Source organism: Nyctereutes procyonoides, unplaced genomic scaffold (genome assembly GCF_905146905.1).
Source record: "Nyctereutes procyonoides isolate TBG_1078 unplaced genomic scaffold, NYPRO_anot_genome, whole genome shotgun sequence".
In the NCBI taxonomy this organism is placed as follows: domain Eukaryota; kingdom Metazoa; phylum Chordata; class Mammalia; order Carnivora; family Canidae; genus Nyctereutes; species Nyctereutes procyonoides.
Window position 1 is genome coordinate 44,175,770 of NW_026575131.1, and position 22,206 is coordinate 44,197,975.

A 22,206-nucleotide genomic window follows, 5' to 3' on the forward strand; every position below is an offset into this window, starting at 1 on the left:
TCAGATGCTAGTGGTGCCCAGGCTGAGAAGCCTGTTAGTACAAGAAACGGAATGTACTGGGGTGCCTGGATCAGGTCATGATCCCGGGGTCATGGGATCAAGCCCTGAGGGGGGCTCTCTGCTCAGTGGGAGGAGTCTGCTTCTCCCTCTGCCTCTGCCCCTGCCCCTCCCCTCCACCCCTGCTCCTGTTCGTTCTCTCTCAAATCAACAAATAAAATCTTAAAAAAAAAAAGAAAACCCAGTAACAAGTCAAACTTTTTTTTTTAAGATTTTATTTATTTATTCATGAGAGACAGAGAAAGAGGCAGAGACATAGGCAGAGGGAGAAGCAGGCTCCCTGGGGGGAGCCTGATGTGGGACTCGATCCCCGGACCTGGGATCACCCCCTGAGCCGAAGGCAGTTGCTCAACCACCCAGGCGTCCCACAAGTCAAACTTTCAACTCAAGAGAAGTGAGCAAAGGAAAAAAACAGTGGGAAGAAAAGATATAACAGACCAAGATGGAACCCAAGATGTACCCACACACCTCCAGATGACTCTCGTCTGGGTCCCTGGACCTCCACCTGGTCAAGTCCCAGGCCTCATGACCTCGCTCTCTTCCTGTCACTGCCTGGTCACCACCCAGCCCCTGGATGCCCTACTGCTCCCCTGTCGGAACAGTGAAGACCTACAAGGCTGGCGGCTGGCTGTTGGTGAGGGCAGGCACTGAATTACGTTCTCTCAAACGTCTATGTTGAGGTCCTAACCCCTAGGACTTCAGGATATGACTGTATTTGGATACTGGGTCTTTAAAGAGGTGATTATGTTAAAATGAGGTCATTAAGATGGGCCCTGATTCAACCGGACTGGCGTCCTTATATGAGAAAATTTTCTTTTTTCATTGTAAGAAAATTTAGACACAGATGTGCTGTGAAGATAGCCATCTGGCCAGCAGCAAGCCGAGAGGCCTGAACAGACCCTCATGACCTTGGAAGGAATCAAACCTGCTGACGCCTTGATTTTGGACCTCTGGTCTTCAGAAGTTTAAGAGAATAAATCTGTTTCAAGCGGGTCCAGGGCACTTAGTTATGGCGGCCGCAGGAAACTCCAGTGAGAGGATGTGGTATAAATGCTACCGTCGGGCACCTGGTGGCTCAGTCGGCTAAGTGGCCAACCTTGGTTTCAGCACAGGTCATGGTCTCAGGATCCTGCTATGTGGCTCCACTCAGCGGGGAGTCCACTAAGAATCCTCCCTCTCCCTTCCTCCTGCACACATTATCTCTCAAATAAATGAATAAATCTCTTTTTAAAGAGCATGCTACCATCTGCTTGCAGGATTATCTGGCATTTCTATTTATTTCTGGATAGATTCCCCCCAAAGATGACCCTGTCACGAGGACTCAGGACCCATGGTTTACCTGGGAGGTCACCCCAGGGAGACTCCTTGGGGCCAGAGACATGAAACAGGGAGGGAGGAGGTGTTGATGAACAGGTGACAAAGTGGGGCACCTAGGCTTGGTCCTGTTGGGGACCTCGGGGGACAGTGTGGATCTCACTTGAGTGACCCACCCACTGGGGAGGGACTGTCTACAATCATTGGCTGAGAGGGCTGCTCCTGGGCTGTCAGGTCATGCTCTGGTGGGGAAGCCCCCAGACCGGGCTGCAGTGGCTTCCAGCCAAAAGCAGTTGGTGGCAACCATGAATGCTGGACTTAGGGAGGGGCACTGGCTGCATCAGTTAACATAACCCTTGATCTTTACTTAGCAATTTTGTCCCTGGAAACCCAGACACACTAGTACATGAGTGCAAAGAGGTACATACGATGTTTGTTTCAGAGAGTGTCAGGAAGCTCAACCCTAACTGTCTTCAGTAAACAGGATAAAGCCGCTCCTATTGCCAGAAGTTGAGAGCTTCAGGCAAAGCTGGATCCAGCAGCCCAATGTCACCATTATCCAACTCCTTTCTTCATCTCTGCTCCATTTTCGGCAGTGTCCGCTTCACCCTGGGATTGCATCCTATCTTGTAATCACAAGATAGTCCCAATAATTGTCTGCACTGATGTTCCTTCTCTTGGGGCCAGTGGGAGAGGGAGGGTGCTTCCAGAAGTTCTCCCTGGAAATGGTTAATAAACATCTCTTCTGTCATGGGCCCAGATGGGGTCACCTGCCTACCTCTATATTTTAGGGGATGCCAAGTGGTTGGAAGGAAATGGGGAGTTGACCCCTTCCTCCCAGGCTCAGGGGCTGGGATGTGAGGTGGGAATGACCAGAAATCAGTAGGATGTGAGAGGCAAGCTCAGCAGGCTCCAGGGGCCACTACCAAGCTCTCATGACAATAGAGCACTAACAACCCCGATGGCCATCAATAAAGGATTGGTAGACGGCATCACAGGCCACCACCCCAGGGAAACACCAAACTGTGGCTTAACAGTAAGACAAACTGTATGTAATAGGGACCACTGTGTACGAAATCGGGTTGAGGGGCATCTGGGGGGCTCAGTTGGCAAAGCGGCTGCCTTCAGCTCAGGTCATGATCTCAGGGTACAGGGATCGAGCCCCATGTCAGTGGGGAGTCTGCTTCTCCCTCTCCCTCTTGCTCCCCTTGCTTGTGCTGTTTCTCTCTTAAATAAATAAAATCTTAAAAAACAAAATAAAACAAAATGAAACCTGGTTCAATGAAAGCATCAGAGTGGCTTGGGGCCAGCAAGGCAGAATATACTTGAACCACTCACCTCCCCAGTGTGCACACACAGGCACACATGCTCCCCCAGTCGCCCCTCCCCCCGGCATGTGGAGGCTCCCACTTCCCACCTCTGGTTGGGTGAGCACACCCCAGGTTGGTCCAGGAAATGGTCTGCCGCAGAAGCAAGTCTCTCTCTCTCTTTTTATTTTTTTATTTTAAAAAAAATTTTTTTTTATTTATTTATGACAGTCAGAGAGAGAGAGAGAGAGAGAGAGAGAGAGAGAGAGAGAGAGGCAGAGACACAGGAGGAGGGAGAAGCAGGCTCCATGCACCGAGAGCCCGATGTGGGACTCGATCCCGGGTCTCCAGGATCGCGCCCTGGGCCAAAGGTAGGCGCCAAACCCCTGCGCCACCCAGGGATACCTCTCTCTCTCTTTTTAAAGATTTTATTTTTATATTCATGAGAGACAGAGAGAGAGACAGAGAGAGAGAGAGAGAGAGAGAGAGATAAAAAGGCAGAGACACAGGTAGAGGGAGAAGCAGGCTCCCTGCAGGGAGCCCGACGTGGGACTCGATCCTGGGACCCCAGGATCACGCCCTGGGCCGAACGTGGCGCTAAACCCCTGGGCCACCTGGGCTGTCCTGAAGCAAGTCTCAATGGCCACTGTGAGACGTCTGGTGGCCTTGTCCTCAGGCCCCTGAAGACAGCCATGCTCGCTGCTAAAGCCTCAGCTGAGGAGCGGAGCCCCCAGCACATGACAGACAGGCAGGGCACGGGAAAGAAACAGGACTTGAAGGCCATGTCGCTGCAGCAGGATGCAACCCGTTCTGACTGATGACGTGGGTCACCATGTATGTACTCAAAAGGGACAAGTGTTTATGCCCAGGATGTCTCCCCAAGGACACATGAAAAACTGGGAACAGAAGACACCTTGGTGGAGGGAACTGGAAGGCTGACCTACTTCTCACCATAACCCTTTTGTACAGTTTGAGTTTTCTAGAAGACCACAGTATGTATTAATAATTCAAACAATAAATACATTAAAAAGGTTTATTCAAGGGGTGCCTGGCTAGCTTAGTTGGTAGAGCACATGACTCTTTTACTTTTTTTTTTTTTTTTTTTTTTTTTTTTTAGAGGGAGAGGTGGGAGGGGCAGAGAGCAAACCCCAAGCAGTTTCCATGCCCTGCACAGGGCCTGACTCGGATTGGATCCTATGACCTTGAGATCATGACCTGAGCCGAAATCAAGAGCCAGGTGCTTAACCCACTGAGCCTCCCAGGTGCCCTGAGTGTGCAACTCTTGATCTCAAGGTCTTGGGTTTAAGCCCCACATTGGGTGTGGAGCCTACTTAAAAAAAAAAAAAAAAAAAAAAAAAAAAAAAAAAAACCGGTTTATTTAATATGTTTAAAATCTCAAAATAACCTCAACCCTGACCCTGTTTTTGGTTTGCAGTGGGTAGGGCTTGGGGGTGAGAGCTGAAGAAGAGAAGGACGTGGTCAGAAAAAAAAAAGTCATTTTAATTTTTATTAAATATACTCTCTTGGCACAAATCTTTAAAATATATAAACATTATATATAAACAAAGTGTCTTCATGGCATCAAAATGTAACTCCAAATCAGGGTGGACACCAGTGGGAGGGGTGTGGCCGCAGCGGGCACAAACCCAGCTGTGTGCGGGGCTGGGGGTGGGAGGAGCCCCGAGGCCCACCCGGCTGACAGCCACCGTCGGGGGGCACACGGGGGGCCGGCAGGACCTGGGGCCCTCCCCTCGGTGACCCAGCCTGCGGCTCAGAGGGGGTGCCACCCAACCATTCATCTGGTTTCACTTGCCTGGGGTGGGCCCCCAGGTCCCCACACCGTCTCTCTGTGAGGGGTCCCTGCCTCTCCTGCCTCTTCTGGGCAAGGCAGGGAGAGGAGGTGGGAAGCCCACCCAACAGAACAGCCGTGGGACCCAGGGGATGAGACTCAGGCTGGCAGGTGGACACATGCAAGGAAGGACAGAGAGAAGGGTCTACACACCTGCAGGTCCAGGTCAAGAACACAAATGAGACAGAACACAAGGGAGAGATGAAAGTCACAACTGGAAATGTGCGTGGTGCAAACACGCCACGTGGCTGCAGAGCTATCTGGTCACCCTCTGGTTACTCCACCTGGGAACCGGATTGCGCCGGTCAGGGTTTATGGTGACTAGACCCAGCACCAGCCGGATTGAAAAGCAAAACCAAAAGAAATCAAGAAACTCCAAATATCATTTGGAAACGGGTGTTTCTGCGTCCCTGTGACACCTGGCAGACCCCAGGGCCTCCACCCCCCCGGGCTTCCTACCCTCAGGCCACACGCTGTTCAGGGGCTCCTATGTGGGGAAGACAAAGGCTGCCAGTTGCCTCCATGCATTCTGTTCACAGAAATCAGATAACCCCATGCACCAGAAACCGCCCCATGTCCTGGCCAAGCGCCCACTCAGGTGGGGAGCCAGGGACATGCCAAACGCCACAGGTCCCCCCCCCAGGAGCCACTGTGCCCAGGGTCCGAGGATTGGGGCCTGAGGCCTCACCTCTGTTGGTGTGGCCTGGGGGACAGGGGTAGAAGCTTCCTGGCCCAGAGGAGGTGACCTGGGTCCCCAATTTTCAGCAGATGCCTCCAGATTAGGACTCAGACGCAAACCCATGGCAATTGCTCAAACCCTGCTGCCTGGAGGAGGTGCGACCCTCCCGGGAACATTACAAACCAGGTGAGCAGGCAACAGAGGGGAGAACCCACTCCTAGGGTCCTACTTTGGCCACAGAGTCCAGGATCCAAATAATACTCTTGGGAGAAGGCTGTTCCCGAGCAGGAGGCTCTGGTGACAGAGGAGTCATGTCACCTGGGAAGTAATGGCAAAGGCAGGACAGGTTGGGGGGAGGATGGGAAGGGGGACTAAAGGCTGTATGTATCACCCCAGCTGAGCTGGCTGGGCTCGGAAGGCCAGGCATCTGTGTACACTCTGGGGCTCCCTCCCATCTGTGAGCACAGGGGCAGACAGAGAGTCTGGCTCTGCGCCCTGTGGCATGCGGTCACTAGAATCAGGAGCATGTCCCAGGTCACAGAGCGCCGAGAGGTGGCACTGGTCACTCCCAGCTCAGGGCATTGAGGACAATGCCTCCAGAAGACAGGGCCAGCCCTGGGGAGGAGGGATGGGGAGAGCGTGAGAGCCCCTGCCCACCAGTCCCAACATTGCACTTCCAGGGTTGCTGGCTTTTGGGACCGAGGCCAGGCCCCCCAGCTTGTTCTACAAGGTGCTCCGACGTGGCTCCCAGGGTGGAACCAAGCGCACCCTCGCTCCACAGGCTCAGAGACAAAAGGGGTCAGTGGTCCACTGCACGCTGAAGCTTGGCTCCCTGTCTCGAGAGCAGCTGGCCTGCAGGATCCCTAGCTCTGCAGGTGCCGCAGCAGGATCTGCATGAGGTCAAAGGTGGTGAAGCTGATGCCCACAGCGATGGGGCCCTTGAGCCAGTTCATGCTCAGACCCTTGTAGAGGCCACGCACGGCGCCCTCCTCTCGCACGATGGCACGCAGCGTGTGCATGATGGAGGCGTGTGGGTGACCCGTGACCCCAGCTGTCTGCATGCGCCGCCGCACCACGTCCAGCGGGTACGAGGCTGACTGCCCGATGAGGCCGGCACACGCCCCAAATATCATGCGCTCAAAGGGGTAGGGCTGTGGGCGGCCGCTGTACTCTGTGGGCGAGGGACAGAGGGACCGTGTAAGGGTGTTGCCAGGGGGCACGCACCCAGCTGTCACTGCACCCCATGCCTGGCGCTCACACAGGCTCATGCTCCGTCACTGCGGTGGCGCAGGACCCCCTGGCTCCCCTGGGCCTTCCCGCCCCGGCCTCCTCACCTCCTGGCCACTCCTTTTAAATCAAATTTAAAAAGTTTTGAAAAAGGCAGAAATGTGCCATCATTTAATCAAGTCCCACCATGCAGAATGAGCTCACATCTAATCACTCTTGTTTTCCTGTCAAGCAAAGAAGGAAACCAATACAGTGTCTGCCACTCTCCACTCCACAGCCTGTTCTGTGGGCACCCTCTGCAGGGATGCAGGGGCTGGTGAGGCGAGCAGGTGCCAGGACAGGACATAAGTGGGATGGAGGAGGAGGCAGCAAACAGCGGGGTTCTTAAAAACGTGTGGTTGTAAATTTAACACTAGGAATTCAAACCAGTGAGACAGCGCGGTTCGCCCAGCACACTGGGCAGACTCGAAGGACTCCGCCAGCACCCAAGGTGGGTAAGGACATGGGGACAGGGCTGGGGGGCAAGCAGAGCTGCTGGAAAGAGCAGCAGCCAGAGCAAATCCCAAAACCAGGGGCTCACACTCAACACGCTGTGCAGTGCTCAGGGGTGTCTCCTGATCACTAAAAACTTGGAAGCACCCAACGGCCCCCAGCAGGGCAGGCCCACCTCACTGCTGAAAGGATGATGGGACAGAGGCTCGGATATGGCAGGGTGGACTCAGGGGCGCCTGGGGCTCAGAGGCGCTAATCGGAAGTGCAGGAGGTAGCTCCACCGTGGCTATTGCTTCTAACCAGGAAACAGGACCACGTATTGTTCCTGGTATGTGTACACGTACACACACACACATATGTAGAAATATTTCCAACTGCCTGGGGGACGCAGTTTTTATAAGGAGCCCTCAGGAGGGAGGGGGCTGAGGGCGGGGAACAAGGGAACCTCAGTTTCACCTGGTACATTTGCTTTCTTTCACAAATATCGTCTTGGAACACTGTTGACACCTGTTCGGCCCAGGGTAGCAGGTTCAGGAGTGGTATACTTGCCTCTGCACTTTTCGGAACTTTTGGAATTTCTCAAAATTACAACACCAGAAGGCACTTCCCCTTATATCTAGGTTGTACCCGATGCTTTGGGCCCCAGCAGCAGCCACTGCTCTTGGTGGCACTTCACAAAACTGGTCTGACAACTAACTTGGCCTAGCTGCCTCCATGGTGGCCTGTGCCTGTCTTGTTCTGATTCGGACCTCAGCCGGGAGCCCGTCCCTCCTAGGGCAGGGGCCTCAGTGTCCAGCCTCTGAGTCTGTGTGAGCCCAGGGAGGTGTAGCATGTGCCCCCCCTCACCCCCGGCTTCTTACCTCTGTGCAGGCTCTTGAGTGTCTCATAGGTGAAGAAGCTGAGCCCCGCGTAGGGAATGACCCCCAGCACGGTAGGCGTGAACCCATGGTAGAGGGTCTTCAGGCCCTCTTCTCGGGAGATGCGGATGAAAACGTGAAAGATGTTGCTGTACCTGCAGGACAGAGGGACAGAGTGGGTGGGTTATGGGCATGAAGAGGAGCTGCTGGCCTCGACTAATGTCAGCAACCCCGGAGTGGGGTGGGCCAGGATCTGGATGCCATGCTTGCTTTCTTTAAGGAACACAACCACCTTGCAATGCTTTGGTGCTGGAGGGGGAAATGCGTGCTTCAGGCCATATCCCACCTTCACTGTCCTAATCACTGCTGGGAGTAGCCCTTGTCTTGTAACTTATCTGTGCTAATTCAAAATGAAGACTTTTGGGGGCCACCTGGGGGCTGCAGTCAGTTAAGCATCTGACTCTTGTTTCAGCTCTGGTCAAGATCTCAGGGTCGTGGGATCCAGCCCCACATTGGGCTCCATGCTTGGCACAGAGTCTGCTTGAGATTCTCTCTCCCTCTCTCTCTGTACTCCCCCGCCCCCACTCTCTCTCTTTCAAAATAGATGAATAAATCTTTTTAAAAAAATGAAGACTTTTGGTTTGCTATAAGTAGAGGCTGACCCCTAGGGTAAGAGAAACAATTGCTGCCTTTCTGGAGCAGCTGCAGAACGGCATGCCCGGCCTGGGAACTCACATTTCCTTTGGGGTCACGGCCATCCTCGCTCTGACTAGGTCCAGGGGGTAGGTCAGAGAAGCAGCTGTCGTCCCAGCCAGTGCACCTGCAAGGAGGCGGGGCCAGGGGGGCAGGGCTCTGAAAGAGAAGGAGGAGAGAAAGTGAGACCCCCCCAAGCTGGAGGTGCCCACAGGTCTCGGCCAGCAGGGAGAACCCAGGAACAGGCAGGGGTTGGCTTCCCCGGGGCCAAGCGACTGAGTCTCTTGGGTGGAGGTCATTCTGAGGTTTCCACGGTTGCCCTTCCTTCCCATCTGCTTGTGTGGACTCATGAAGTGTTCCTTCCCTTCAGACACGGGGGCACAGTTGGGATCACAAGCCTTGCTGAGATTCGGGATCTCAGGGAAGACAGGGCAAACGACAGGGCTGCTGCCATGGTGGTCGTGCGGAAGGCAGGAGGGCAGGACGATGGGACAGAGCTGAGAGGGTTTTGGGGGGCAGTTGGGGGGCAGGCACTCACTCCCCGCGGAAGCCATAGTAGCGGCCCAGGATGCGCTTGTACTCCTCATGGGCGCTGAACTGGATGGCGGCGTAGGGCACCACGCGCACCATAGTGGCCGAGTTCCCGCGCCACAGGCTGAAGAAGCCCTCGTTGAGGTAGGTGAAGTAGAGGAGCCGGAAGGCCTCCTGCGGGAGACGGGCATGGTTAGCACCCTTGCCTGCCCTGCTCCACCCCCCGCCCAGCTCAACACCTCTTTTGTCCAGCACTGTGACTGGGGGCTGCCTTATCCCCCCACATTCTCTGGGTCCTGCATAGGGACCCCTCTGTCTCTACTCCCCTGACCTTAGGAGTAGGAATAGTAAAGCGAGCCAGGGCAAACCAGGTTTGCAGGTGAGAGCCCCACACAGAAGATGTTTGGTTTGTCTAGTAGTCTAGATTTTAATTATATTCTTTCTCTTTTCCCAAGAAGGTAATGCCTGCTCTCCATTTAAAAACGAATCAGAGGGGATCCCTGGGTGGCGCAGCAGTTTGGCGCCTGCCTTTGGCCCAGGGTGCGATCCTGGAGACCCGGGATCGAGTCCCACGTCGGGCTCCTGGTGCATGGAGCCTGCTTCTCCCTCTGCCTGTGTCTCTGCCTCTCTCTCTCTCTCTCTCTGTGACTATCATAAATAAAAAAATAAAATAAAATAAAATAAAAATGAATCAGATATGGGGTACCTGGGTGGCTCGGTTGGTTTAGCGTCTGCCTTGGGCTCAGGTCATGATCTCGGGGTCCTGGGATGGAGTCCCACGTCAGGCTCCCTGCTCAGTGGGGAGTCTGCTTCTCCCTCTCCCTCTGCCCTCCCCATCCCCTTGTGCATTCTCTCTCTCAAATAAATTAATAAAATATTTTAAAAAATGAATCAAATGTGAAATCATAGGTTTAGAACTTTAAGTCCTCTTCCCACTGTCCCAAGCATGAGGGTCTCCTGTTAGCTGCCAGAGTGGGCTACATCCAGGCAGAGCTTGGGGTGCCAGGACAGGCAGCCCCTGCCCAAAGGCCTGGTGGGGGAGGCCCCGGTCACCCGGCAGCCTGGAAATTGGCTTGTGGGAGAACCAAAGGGAAAAAACACTCTGAAAAGCATCTCCCTCCACCCCTGAGCCATGTGCCACGGCCACCTCCCGCCAGCCCAGCAGAGCAGACGGTGAAGGCCCCAGAGCCAGGAGTTGGTGACCTAGTGACTCACCTTGGCAGAAAATCTTTTTGAAGACACTGGAAAAAAAAACAAAAACACAACAGAGACCATTAGGAATAAAGGACGACCTCAGCCTGTGGGACCCCCAATATGGGGGTCAGGTCTGAGCACTGGGAGAGAGAACAGCCAGTGAGGACGCTCTCCCACCAGGGGCTGATGTGCTGGGTCATCCCAGGCAGGGTGGCCCTCCTCCAGGGAACCTCCTCACCTGCTGCGTTTGCCCCCACCCCGGGCCCTGGCCCTACCTGTGTGTCAGCTTATCCCCAGGAAGGGGAGCTGAGCTGCCACCTTGTTCCCCAGGAAAGCAAGGATCTCTGCAGAGGCCTGGGGAACTCAGCACCCTTCAACCCAACTGGACTCCAATTCAACCAAACTCCTTTGGGGGGAGCCTTCTAGCCACTAGTTGTGCAGAGCAACCAAGGGGCCTGGCCTTCTCAGAACAAGGCCTAGGCATGTTCTCTGCCTAGAGGTGCCGGTGTGGCACCCCTGAGCACCTTCTCCCACCCCTGATGGCTGCCACCTTGCTCCCCGATGTGACAGTGCACTCTGCTGATGAGGGCCTGAGCCACTGTGGTCACAAGGGGTGCTGGTCTTATAAACTCCCTCTCCTCATGTCTCCAGTGTCTGCTGTGTTGCCAGGACACCCCCGCACTCCTATCCGTGCGGCCGTGTGTTCACACCTATACCTTCAGAACTAAACCCAGCTCCCTGCAGGGCACTACACTGCATTCACTCCAGGTAACAACACTACCGACGCACAGGGAGGTGCATGCTCAGCTGCACGCCCTTTCCCATGCAAGCTCACTTCTTCGGGACGTTGATATTAATGTCCTGTTTTATGGATGAGGAAACTGAGGCATAGAGAGGCTAAGAGACCAGCTCATGCAAGCGGGGAGAGCCTGGCTTGAATCTGCAGCCCCTTCCTCCCAAACAGTTGAGGGGCAGGGGTCCCAGCTTGTGACTGTGCTATTTCAGGCACTGGTCACTGTCTCTGGGACAGAAAGGCCTCATCTTCAGGGGACTGACTCTGTGGCTGCTTAACCCAAGGATGGAGGGTAATGGTCTTTTTTTTTTTTTTTGGTAATGGTCTTTTGAATCGGGCCTCCCCAAAAGATATGTCCATGTCCTCAAGTCCTGACAAGTGAATGTGACTTTATTTGGAAAAACAGTCTTTCAGATATAATTAAATTAAGGTCATCCTGGGGTGGAGTGGGCTCTAAATCCAATAACAAGTGTCCTTGTAAAAGGAGAGGACACAGATGCAGAGGGGAAAGCAGAGTCTGGGGTGTTGCGACCACAAGGCAAGGATGCTTGGAGCCCGGGGAGATGGGCAAGGCGAGGAGGGCTCCTTTCCTGGAGTCTGCAAAAGAGACCAACCTGGATGGTACCTTGATTTCAGACTTCTGGCCTCTGGAATGTAAGCTCCTTGGTTTGTGCTTCTTTGTGATGGTTGCTCTAGGAGGCTAACAGTTTTTAAGTGGATTTTAAAGAGGCATTTTTAGGGTTATCTGGGGGGCTCAGTTGGTTAAGCGTCTCTGTGGATCAGGCCATGATTCCAGAGTCCTGGGATCAAGTCCCACATTGGGCTCCCTGCTCAGTGCTCAGTACGGAGTCTTCTTCTCCCTCTCCCTCTGTTCCTCCCCACGTTTGTGCTCTCTCTCTCTCTCTCTCTCTTGCTCACTCTCTCTCTCAAATAAATAAAATCTTAAAAAAAAAGACATTTTTAAAGCCAATCTGCAGTGCAGTTCGTGGGGCTATGGAGGAGGGTGACTGTCTGGATGCATCTCTATCATACAGGACAGATGAACAGAATGCATTTACCTTGGAAGATGATTTTGGTTCGGTCCAGGGGAGCTACCGCTGTTTTGGCAAGAGCACCAGCCAGGGCCCCAGACAGGAGGGAGCTGAGAACTTGCCTGTGATCACTCTGCAAGAAAACACATGAATACAGTCTGCTGTAAGAGAGAGGTCAGCTCTGCTAGGGACCTCACCCAGGAGCAGCATCTCCCTTCTGTCCCTGGTCGAAGGTTGTAAAAGGCACAGCTGTCCAAGTGTCATAGCCTTGGTGGGTCTTGGGCATAGTGGGACACAGGGCAGGCTGTCATGAGTCCACCAGCCACACAGCCTGGGCAGGACATGGTGAAAACCTTCCGGGTGACAGAGAACATCCACATGAGAGGTGACCCACTGGCTAGGCTGTCCCATGAGTTTCCAACTTCTCAGAGACAGCCTATAATAAATAGGACTGATCCCAAACAGAAGAGTCACACACCCCACCCTAGCTTGGCCAAGTGCAGATTCTGGCTGCATCCACCACCTGTGTGTGCTGGACCCCTACACTGCAGTGGTCAGAACAAAGGCACCAGGGCCCTTGTGGTCTGGGGATCAGATAGTGGTGTTAGGCAAGCAGACCCTGACTATGTCAGTGTGACCCCTTTCCACAACTTCCCATCAGGATGGCAGTAGCCAACATCTGTGGTTCTTTATCCAGCCAAGACAAGGGTGACAGTGGCAGCCTGCAGCAGGAGGCCAGTCTCAGAGCCAGCACTTTCCCCAGTCTTCTCAAGGCTCCCTGTGAGGAGTCACAAGAAGTCACCTGCTCATCAGTTTGGAGTCTCCATTCCCCCAGCTGACTCGGCCACGGAACTCTCACCAAGCAGTCACGGGGAGCACTGGGGACTGGAGGCACTCCCATCTTTCCTGGCTCCGCAGTGAGGAAGGGTGGTGAAGGGCAGGTCACTCAGTGATCCCAGGAATCCCTGGAGTCCTATAGGAACCAGGTGCCCTAAGGGGCCTTAGGACACACTTGTGTGGGGGTGGGGATGCATACAATGCCCCACTCTGCCACAGTCCACGGGGAGAGCCAGACATGAACTAAAGCTTTAGACAAATGTGGAGGGGCGCCTGGGTGGCTCAGTTGGTTAAGCATCCAACTCTTAATTTCAGCTCAGGTCATAATCTCGGGGTGCTGATATCGAGCCCTGTGTCAGGCTCCAAGTTCAGGGCAGTCTGCTTGTCCCTCTTCCTCTGATCCTCCTCTTGCTCGAGCTCTCTATCTTTCAAATAAATAAAAATATGTAGAGTCACCAATCCAGGGTGGCTGTAAGGAGGGGGCTTAGGGTCCTGGGAGAGTGTGGTTAGGGGGTGAGTGGCTGAGGTTGAAGGATGAGGTGCAGCTAATCAGGATGTGCGTGTGTGTGTGTGTGTGTGTGTGTGTGTGTGTGAGAGAGAGAGAGAGAGAGAGAGAGAGAGAGAGAGAGAGAGAGAGAGAGATCGTATTAGAGAGGGAGGAATGAAAGACTCAGGGGCCCTGGTGAGAAGCAGGGGGTCCCAGGGGACCACAAGAAAGGCAGGGTGGTTGACACAGGGAAAGGGAAGGGGCACAGGGAGGAGAGAAGAGATGAAAGGAAGGTGGGGGCTGGGCTCCATGGAGCCTGGGGGCCCAGTGAGCAGGCTGATGTTTACCCAAAGAGACATAGAGATGCACAGAAGGTAGGCATGCCATTTTAACTGTAACCAGAGAAGAGGCAGTGCTTGCAGAAGCTCAGGGTGGAGAGATGGGGGCGAGGACCAGGGGAGGGGTAAGGGGCATTCAGGAGTACAATTGGCAGCCTGGGTCTGAGTGGGCATGGTGGGGTCCAGGGCCACCCCAGGTCTGCTCAGGTCAGCAGGTAGATGAGGGGTGCAGGGCTGGATTCTGAGTCTGTCCGCACAACCTGGCCTGAATCTGGGCTCTGTCCTGATTGCCTGCAATGACCAATGGCCTCTCTGATCCCACTTTCCTCGCCTCTGATACACTGACTTGCTGTCTCCCAGCTGGGTCTGGGTGCTCCCCAGGGCCATGATGTCCTGCCATCAGGCCCTGTCCCTGGAGGGCCTTGGCTCCTTTCCCTTAACAGTCCCAGTACCTCCTCCAGTAGCCCAACCCTCCCCTCCCTGGAGAAACAATTGCCCACGGCAGTGTTTTCCCTTCTATGTTTCAGAGGTGGAGCTTCACCGTGGGGTTCCATCTTCTCCTTGCTTCACAGAAGCCTGTCATTGGGGGACCCCCTGCTTTTTCTGGATCATACAGCAAGGCTCTGGAGGTCTGGCTCCATGCCCTCTGTGAGGTGTGGACGTCAGACGCCAGAAGGTTCAGTGGTGTTTCTGGCACCAGCTCCAAGGCCCAACTGGCTTCCAATCTCCCCTGTGAATCCATGTGATGAGTGTTCACCTAGTGGGCCATTGTGAGCAGAGGGAGGTACTTCATGGACAGTCCATGTGCCCTGCTGGTACCAGAGGCAGAGCCGATGTGTCCCTTCCACGGCCTTTACTAGGCAGCTTCCTGGGTAGCCTATGATCACAAAGTTACGTCGGCACGTCCAGCACTTGCATCCCTAAACCCTAACTCAGGATGTGGCGCTCAAGGGATGTGCCGCGAGCCCAGCTCCTGTGCTTGGTGATGAGGCTGCCACTGCCTTTGGCCAAAGCTCCCAGTGACTCTTAAGTGACCAGGGCCAGTTGCTCTTTGAAGAGCTCAGCTCAGGCGTCATGGAACTGCCAGTTTCCATACCTGTCATATGGGGAGAGGCTGCAAATGAAGAATGAGCCAGACAGCCTAGTAGAGAGAAAGCAGGCCATCCATAGACAGGAGCCACATGGGCTGTGAACCCCACAAGAAGATGCTCTCAGTTCCTTTAACAAAGAAAGGTGACTTGACAAAGTAAGTTCCCCACATGAGGCTGGCCAAGTGAGCCAAGACTTATGGTGGTGCTGGCCAGCTCGGAGGAAAACTAGCACTGTGTGCGTCCCAGAGCACGACAGCTGCCAGGCCTTTTGCTGGGCACCTCCACCTGGTGGGATTCAGTCAGCCAGCCACATCACCCTCCTGCCCTGCTGGCAAGTTCACTATGCCCTGAGGGATAGATTTGTCCGCCCTGGGGTTTGGCCTTGCTCCCCTGTATGCTGACCCTACAAACCGGTCCTCCTATCCACCTGGGGCTTCCCAGGGTAACCTAGAATTTGAGGAAAGGTTGATGCCGCTTCAGCCTTTGACCCTGTGGACTTTGAGAATGGCCCATGGGCATTAGAACTGGGTTTCTGTGTGGGGCTGGGTCAGTCTGTGATTCAGGTTCAGCCAGAAGAACTCTTTTGGCTTCTTTGGTGAGTAAGGACAGGGTTGATCCCATTTCTTTAAAAGGGACTATACCTTTTCGTCAAGCAAAGGGTGGAATCAGAGATGAACTTCAGAGAAGAAATTGGAAGCTGACAGCACACCCTGCGTGCGAGCGCCCTCCCCCACAGCTGGCCCTGCCTGTGACTAATTCTCTCGTGCTCACAAATCCCAGCAAGGAAAGGAGTTCAAGGACACCTTTTGACATCCTAGCCAAATCTGGGTGAGGTTCTGGCTTCTTACCAAGTGGCTGGGCAGGGTGGATCCATGTCACAAATGGGACGTTAAATGGAATAGAACGTGCCCCCACCCCAACCTCTGCCCACGGTGCGTGCGTGCGTGTGTGTGTGTGTGTGTGTGTGTGTGTGGTGTGGGGTGGTGATTTGCCATGGGGTACAGCAACACAGAAGGGGGAACCTCAGGAAAATGCCCATTGGGGAGGCAGGGTACTTGCCTTGGAATTGACGGGTGAGGGCAGGATGGCCTCGGCATCCTCACGCACGCGCACCGTACTCTCCTTCACACCATTACCCATACCAGGCCAGCTCTGGGCGGCAGGAGACTTGGTCCTAGGAGGGGGAGGCACGGTGAGACCTGGTGAGAGGAGGGCCTCCCCCACCCGCCTCCGGCCTGTGACTCATCCGTGAGTCACCTGAAGCCAGAACTGCCCTAGCAGGGTGCTCTTCCCAGCCTGGCTTCTGTCTCCCTGCAGGGAAAGGACGTGGGCACCTGCATCCGAATGCCAGTCCCCAGCACAGATTGCTTAATCATTGACAAAAGCCCTTCTCATTGGCTCTTTGATTTGATCATCACAAACAGGACTCTGAGTTGTCTTTTTTTTTTTTTTTTTAAACCTAGTATCACCCTGGCAGACGGGCTCAGAGAAGTTAAGCCACCCCTGCAAGGTCACATAGTAGGAGGCAGAGGTGTGGTCAGCTGTGGGCTGTGGAGGCCTGAGGTCCCCACCTGCCTGGACCCATGCACCCAATGGGCTTTTGTCAGCTTGGACTTGAGATCTATCTACAGAAACAGAAAATTAACCTTTTCCCTACTGCAAGTTTGTCTGACATTTCTGGCCAAGCTTACAGTAAAGGGCCCTAATACTTGAGGATTAAGTATTCCTTAGGATTGAGGATTGAATCCCCGAGGATTCCTCCCTGAAAACCTACATTTAACCTCTAGGTAGAAGTACATGCAAAGCTCAGTAAACCTCAGCAAACCACAGTGAGGGAAATAGAAAAAGGGATGAAGGACTAGTGTCACCAAGATGCCAACTGTGCACTGGTGCTGCTGGGGGGTCGCAGTTCCTGTGCTTTAAAATTATCCAATAAATCAATGTACTTTCCCATGAGTAGGCTGTGAAGTCCCTCCCGCCCTCCAGGTCCTCCCAGATACCTCATTCTGCTGGGACAGAATGTCCTAGAAGGCACAAACAAGATTCCCCTCCACTTGTCTTCTGTTGCTGTTTCCTACCTAAATTGTGCCCTGGCTCCAGGAAGAATGACTGCTTCTAAGATGGGGCAGGAAACATAAACAAGCTGAGAGCACCCTAGGTGCCAATCAAACCAATGGGAGTGTGACAATGGGAGAGGGAGGTAAATCAAAGAGCTCCCAGGGGCCAAAGCTGGAACACTCTGAGCAACAAGTATGAGATTATAACCCAAGGTATAAAATAACTATCCACAAGTCCACAGTTAGAAATAAAATGATTAGAGGACACCTGGTGGCTCAGCGGTTGAGCAGCTGCCTGCAGCTCAGGGTGTGATCCCAGGATCGGGATCAAGTACCGCATCGGGCTCCCTGCATGGATCCTGCTTCTCCCTCTGCCTATGTCTCTCTCTCTCTCCCTCTATGTCTCCCATGAATTAAAAAAAGAAAGAAAGAATGAAAGAAAGAAAGAAAATGATTAGGAACACCTGGCTGGCTCAGTCGGTGGCAAGTGTGACTCTTGATCTCAGGGTTGCAGGTTTGATCCCCATGCTGGGTGTGGAGATTACTTAAAAATAAAGTCTTAAAAAATGAAGAAATGATTTGAATACATAAATAAATGGGAAGAGACAATCTCCCAGAAGAATTCCAGATACTTTATGTAGCTGCTTTGCTTTTGAGGAAGGAGTAAGTGTGATTCCCTTCCCTTGGGTGTGGGTTGCACATGGTAACTTCCTTCCAAGGAGTCCAGCACAGAAAGGGGAAAGGTAACTTCACAGTGGAGACACTTGACAGATGCCACCTCAGCCAGATGATCAAGGTCAATATCACATGAAGAATCACTCTGGGGATCCCTGGGTGGCGCAGTGGTTTGGCGCCTGCCTTTGGCCCAGGGCACGATCCTGGAGACCCGGGATCGAATCCCACGTCGGGCTCCCGGTGCATGGAGCCTGCTTCTCCCTCTGCCTGTGTCTCTGCCTCTCTCTCTCTCTCTCTCTCTCTGTGACTATCATAAATAAATAAAAAAAAAGTTAAAAAAAAAAAAGAGGGATCCCTGGGTGGCGCAGCGGTTTGGCGCCTGCCTTTGACCCAGGGCGGGATCCTGGAGACCCGGGATCGAATCCCACGTCGGGCTCCCGGTGCATGGAGCCTGCTTCTCCATCTGCCTGTGTCTCTGCGCCTCTCTCTCTCTGTATGACTACCGTAAATTAAAAAATAAATAAATAAATAAAGGCAAAAAAAAAAAAAAAAAGAATCACTCTGATGGCATGTGCTGTGGCTACAGTGTGATGAGCACTTCACCTCTGTGGTTCTCATTAAACTCATCCCCCCAGGCCAACCATGAAAAAACACCAAACAAATCCCAGTTAGGGGGCATCTTATAAAATACCTGACCAGTCCTCCTCAAAGCTGTCAAGGTCATTGAAAACAAGAAAGTCCAAGAAACTGTCTCAGCCCAGAAGAGCCTAAGGAGATGTAACAGTTAGACATCAGGTGAGATTTGGAGACAAGAGAAGGATATTAGGTAAAATTGAGGAAATCTGAATAAACTATAGCCTTTTATTAATAGTAATCAGTAATTGCTCATTAGTTGTGATAAATTTACCAAAGTAATAAGATGTCACTAATAGGGGAAATTAGGTGTGTGGGGTATAGGGGAACTGTTACCTTTGCCAATTTTTATATAAATCCAAAACTGTTCATAAACCAACAATGAGAAACTAGCATCTGGGGAACTTTTCAAGCTAGCTGCTGGGCTATCAGCTGGTGGGGATGGAGGGAGGGCACAGAGACCGTATCACCCCCACGCCCAGTGAGTACAACTATGGCTCAGCACATCCTCTATGCTATGGATCCCAGGGGATGGCCCCAACATCTGGGGATGCGGATGAAGGCACAGCTTTCTTAGGGTTGTGTCAGGGGCATGGGCACCTTCAATGTGGACACATTCTGTGAAAATGCCTTCCTGGGAAAGGATCCAGACCTTAGGTCCCAGCCTCATGTGGCTCTGATCTATGGCCTCACCCTCCCTCCAACTCCTGCTCCAAGTTCCCCAGGAGGCAACAGCCGGTACAGGCTCAAGGCAGGCAGGAGGTGCTCTGCAAAGACTCTGCAGGCTCAGACCTTTCTTCCCTCAGTAGTCTGGCTCCAGGAGCTGCTGCAGGAACTCAGCGTAGACCATTAAGGGGTCTTGGTGTGGTGGATGCAGACAGAAAAAAAGTCACCAAACAGAGCCATTGTAGACCTATAAGACCGTGTGACTGCTGGTGACAGAGTAACCAAAACAAGTCATGGGGAGCATGCTGGCAGAGGGCTGAGACATCTCCACTATGAACTTGTGACTGGATTCCAATGTGACTGGAAAAGGGGTCTTTGCAGATGTAATTGAGGTAGCGATCTCAACATGAGAGCATCCCAGATCATCCCTCCATCCAACATGATCTGATAAGACAGAAAAGGAGACACAGGGGCACCTGGGTGGCTCAGTGGTTGAGCATCTGCCTTTGGCTCAGGTCATGATCCCAGGGTCCTGAGATTAAGTCCCGGATCAGGCTCGCTGCAGGGAGCCTGCTTCTCCCTCTGCCTGTGCCTCTCCCTCTCTCTGCATCTCTCATGAATACATAAATAAAATCTTAAAAAAAAAAAGAAAGCAAGCAAGCAAGAAAGAAAAGGAGACACAGACAGGAAGGCCATGTGGCTAGAGGCAGAGACTAGGGTGATGTGGCCATATGCCAGGGGGCACCTGGAGTCCCTAGAAGCTGGTAGAGACAAGATCCTGCCCTGGAGCCTTCAGAGATTGCACAGCCACAGACACCTTAGTTTTGAACTTTTAACTTCCAAATTATGAGAATTGTGTTGTCTCAAGCCACCAGTCTATGGTGACTTGTTATGGTAGCCACAGGACACTAAGACTGTGAGCCCTTTTATTATTTTTTATTTTTTTATTTTTTAAAGATTTTATTTATTTATTCATGAGAGACACAGAGAGAAAGGGAGAGAGAGAAAGAGAGAGAGAGAGAGAGTGAGAGAGAGGCAGAGACACAGGCAGAGGGAGAAGCAGGCTCCATGAAGGAAGCCTGATGTGGGACTCGATCCTGGGACCCCAGGATTATGCCCTGGGCCGAAGGCATGCACCAAACCACTGAGCCACCCAGATGTCCCTTTAAAAGGAAGAGAATGGGGGCACCCCCGGGTCCACCCAACCCAGGAGACTGGGCAGTCTCAGGCTGCCAGAGGCTTACCAGGATTCAGTGCCTCTTGGCAGCTTCCCAAAGATCACAGGGTGGAGAGGAGATCCTTGCCCTGGGGGAGTAAGGGGAAAGATCTCAAAAATTTGTCCCTCAGGCCAAAGGCTAATTTCTCTAAGAAATAAAGAGCCTTTTGCTCTTTCAAATTAGCAAGCAAGGGTAGCCTGGGTGGCTCAGCAGTTTAGAGCCTGCCTTTGGCCCAGGGTGTGATCCTAGAGACAGGGGATCAAGTCCCACATCAGGCTCCCTGCATGGAACCTGCTTCTCCCTCTGCCTTTGTCTGTGCCTCTTTCTCTGTGTGTCTCTCATGAATAAATAAAATCTTAAAAAAAATCAAATCAGTAAACAAAACAAAAAAACAACCCAAGACGGGATCCCTGGGTGGCGCAGCGGTTTGGCGCCTGCCTTTGGCCCAGGGCGCGATCCTGGAGACCCGGGATCGAATCCCACATCGGGCTCCCGGTGCATGGAGCCTGCTTCTCCCTCTGCCTGTGTCTCTGCCTCTCTCTCTCTCTCTGTGACTATCCTAAGTAAATAAAAATTATAAAAAAAAAAAAAAAAAAAAAACAACCCAAGACAAACAAACAAACAAATAAAGGCAAAGAAACGGCCAGGTCATCAGGAAACAAATAACTTTAAATATGAAAAAAAAAGAAAAAGAATGATGCTCGACTGTGTTCCTAACAGAGAAAGGCAGGTCCAATGCTCAGTGAAGGGGGGCTGTGCGCAAGTACTATGACAGTGAGATGGGGGGTGGGCAAAGAGGGAGGCTTGGGGGTGGCACCTGTCTGCAGGTGATCTGGCAAACGCCTTGGAATGTGTGCTCCCCCGATGGCATGAGGACTTGTGGGCCAGTAAGGCCACTGCCAGCTGCTGGTCCCAGCAAAGGCCCGGAAAGGAAGCTACTTAGAGAGAGGGGGACAAGAGGGCACGCATGACTCACAGCCCCACGGGAGAAAGCCACTCGGCCTGTCCCTAATGAGCACACCCCATCTTGACTAAGTGATCAAAGTCAACACCACCAATGACAGGGTCTATAGATAGCTCACCTCCCAGACATGACATCCCAGGAAGGACATGTTGTCATTTCAGCAGGATTCCTACCAAAGACGCACAGTCTCAAGCTAATCATGAGGAAGCAGTGGACAGACAGGACACTGAGGGACACTGCAACAACTGCCCGAGTGGTTCTCAGCACAAGTGTGAAGGTTGTGGATGAGGAGGAAAAGCCCGAGGAACTGTCACTGATCTGGGGAGACTAGGCAGATAGGATGCTTGAGCGCCACATGGAAGCCAAAACGAGAACAGTAGGGGAAGCGCTGGGGAGGCCTGAGGCCTGGCTGGAGGTGAGCTCCACGTGGCAGCCGTACATATTTACTGGCCCACATGACTGTATCCAGTATGGTTCTAACACGGGGGGGCGGCTGCACCGAGCATCTGCTGGAACTCTTAGTATTTCTGCCACTTTTCTGTAAGCCTCAAGTTATTTCAAAACAAAAAGCTAAAGAAAAGAATGTCTATGAAAACCACAAGCTTCTGGATATGCCAGAGGTTTTAGAGAAACACATTTCAGATGTCTGCAGCTGTGGAGGGGCCAGCAGGCTGATCTGGCTCCTCCTTGTCCAATGGGGGCTTCCAAGTCAGGGGCTTAGTGTTTTGGGCTGGGGAATGGCACTGGCAGCTACAGGGGGCCAGTGCAAGGGCTTGGGCCTCCTGGTTTGTGGGGAGACCAGCGCCCTCTTGGCAGACAGAGCCTGAACCTGGTATCTCTTTGGAGCAGGGTGTTGGAGGTCAGCAGCTGTAGGGTCTCAGGCCGAGGCCTTCACCCAGGGCCCATCAATGGCTCCACACATGGGCTGGGAATGGAATGAAGGCAGACACTAAACACCATGACACTATGGCAGTTTTATTAAATGCTTTTACCCCTGCGTTCTTTAATCCAGCCAGCCTTCACTACCGACGTGGGTGTTGCTTTACCGATGGGAAGTCCCCCACTGGAGACCACTATGGGGATAACCACTGCCACTACCCATTAGGGGTGTCACGGTCGATGTTTTAGCTCTCTGCTTTGCTGATGAGACACAGCAAAACTTGGTCAGACCAAGGGCAGAGGGAACTCCAACCTTGACTCAGGATTCCAAAGTCATG

At 53.0% G+C, this 22,206-nt stretch overlaps 1 protein-coding gene across 11 annotated transcripts in view; it reads right to left on the bottom strand.

The window, feature by feature from the left end:
- Positions 1–287: 287 nt before the first annotated feature.
- SLC25A42 (solute carrier family 25 member 42) overlaps positions 288–22,206 on the bottom strand; it is a 34,697-nt gene continuing 12,778 nt past the window's right edge. For 4 of the 11 annotated variants that reach the window (XM_055344428.1, XM_055344425.1, XM_055344424.1 and 1 more), the window contains 8 exons: positions 20,053–20,113; positions 15,837–15,951; positions 12,052–12,157; positions 10,222–10,247; positions 9,014–9,180; positions 8,518–8,634; positions 7,786–7,937; positions 4,172–6,377 (listed from right to left, as the gene is read on the bottom strand). In XM_055344428.1, the coding sequence (XP_055200403.1) occupies positions 6,070–6,377; positions 7,786–7,937; positions 8,518–8,634; positions 9,014–9,180; positions 10,222–10,247; positions 12,052–12,157; positions 15,837–15,917 (957 nt within the window). In that variant the 5' untranslated portion in view covers positions 15,918–15,951; positions 20,053–20,113 and the 3' untranslated portion in view covers positions 4,172–6,069. Of the gene's footprint in view, positions 2,091–4,171; positions 6,378–7,785; positions 7,938–8,517; positions 8,635–9,013; positions 9,181–10,221; positions 10,248–12,051; positions 12,158–15,836; positions 15,952–16,034; positions 17,229–17,298; positions 17,763–18,200; positions 18,277–20,052; positions 20,114–22,206 lie in introns of those variants that run through there. The other 7 variants (XM_055344427.1, XM_055344426.1, XM_055344432.1 and 4 more) reach the window with 5 other exon arrangements.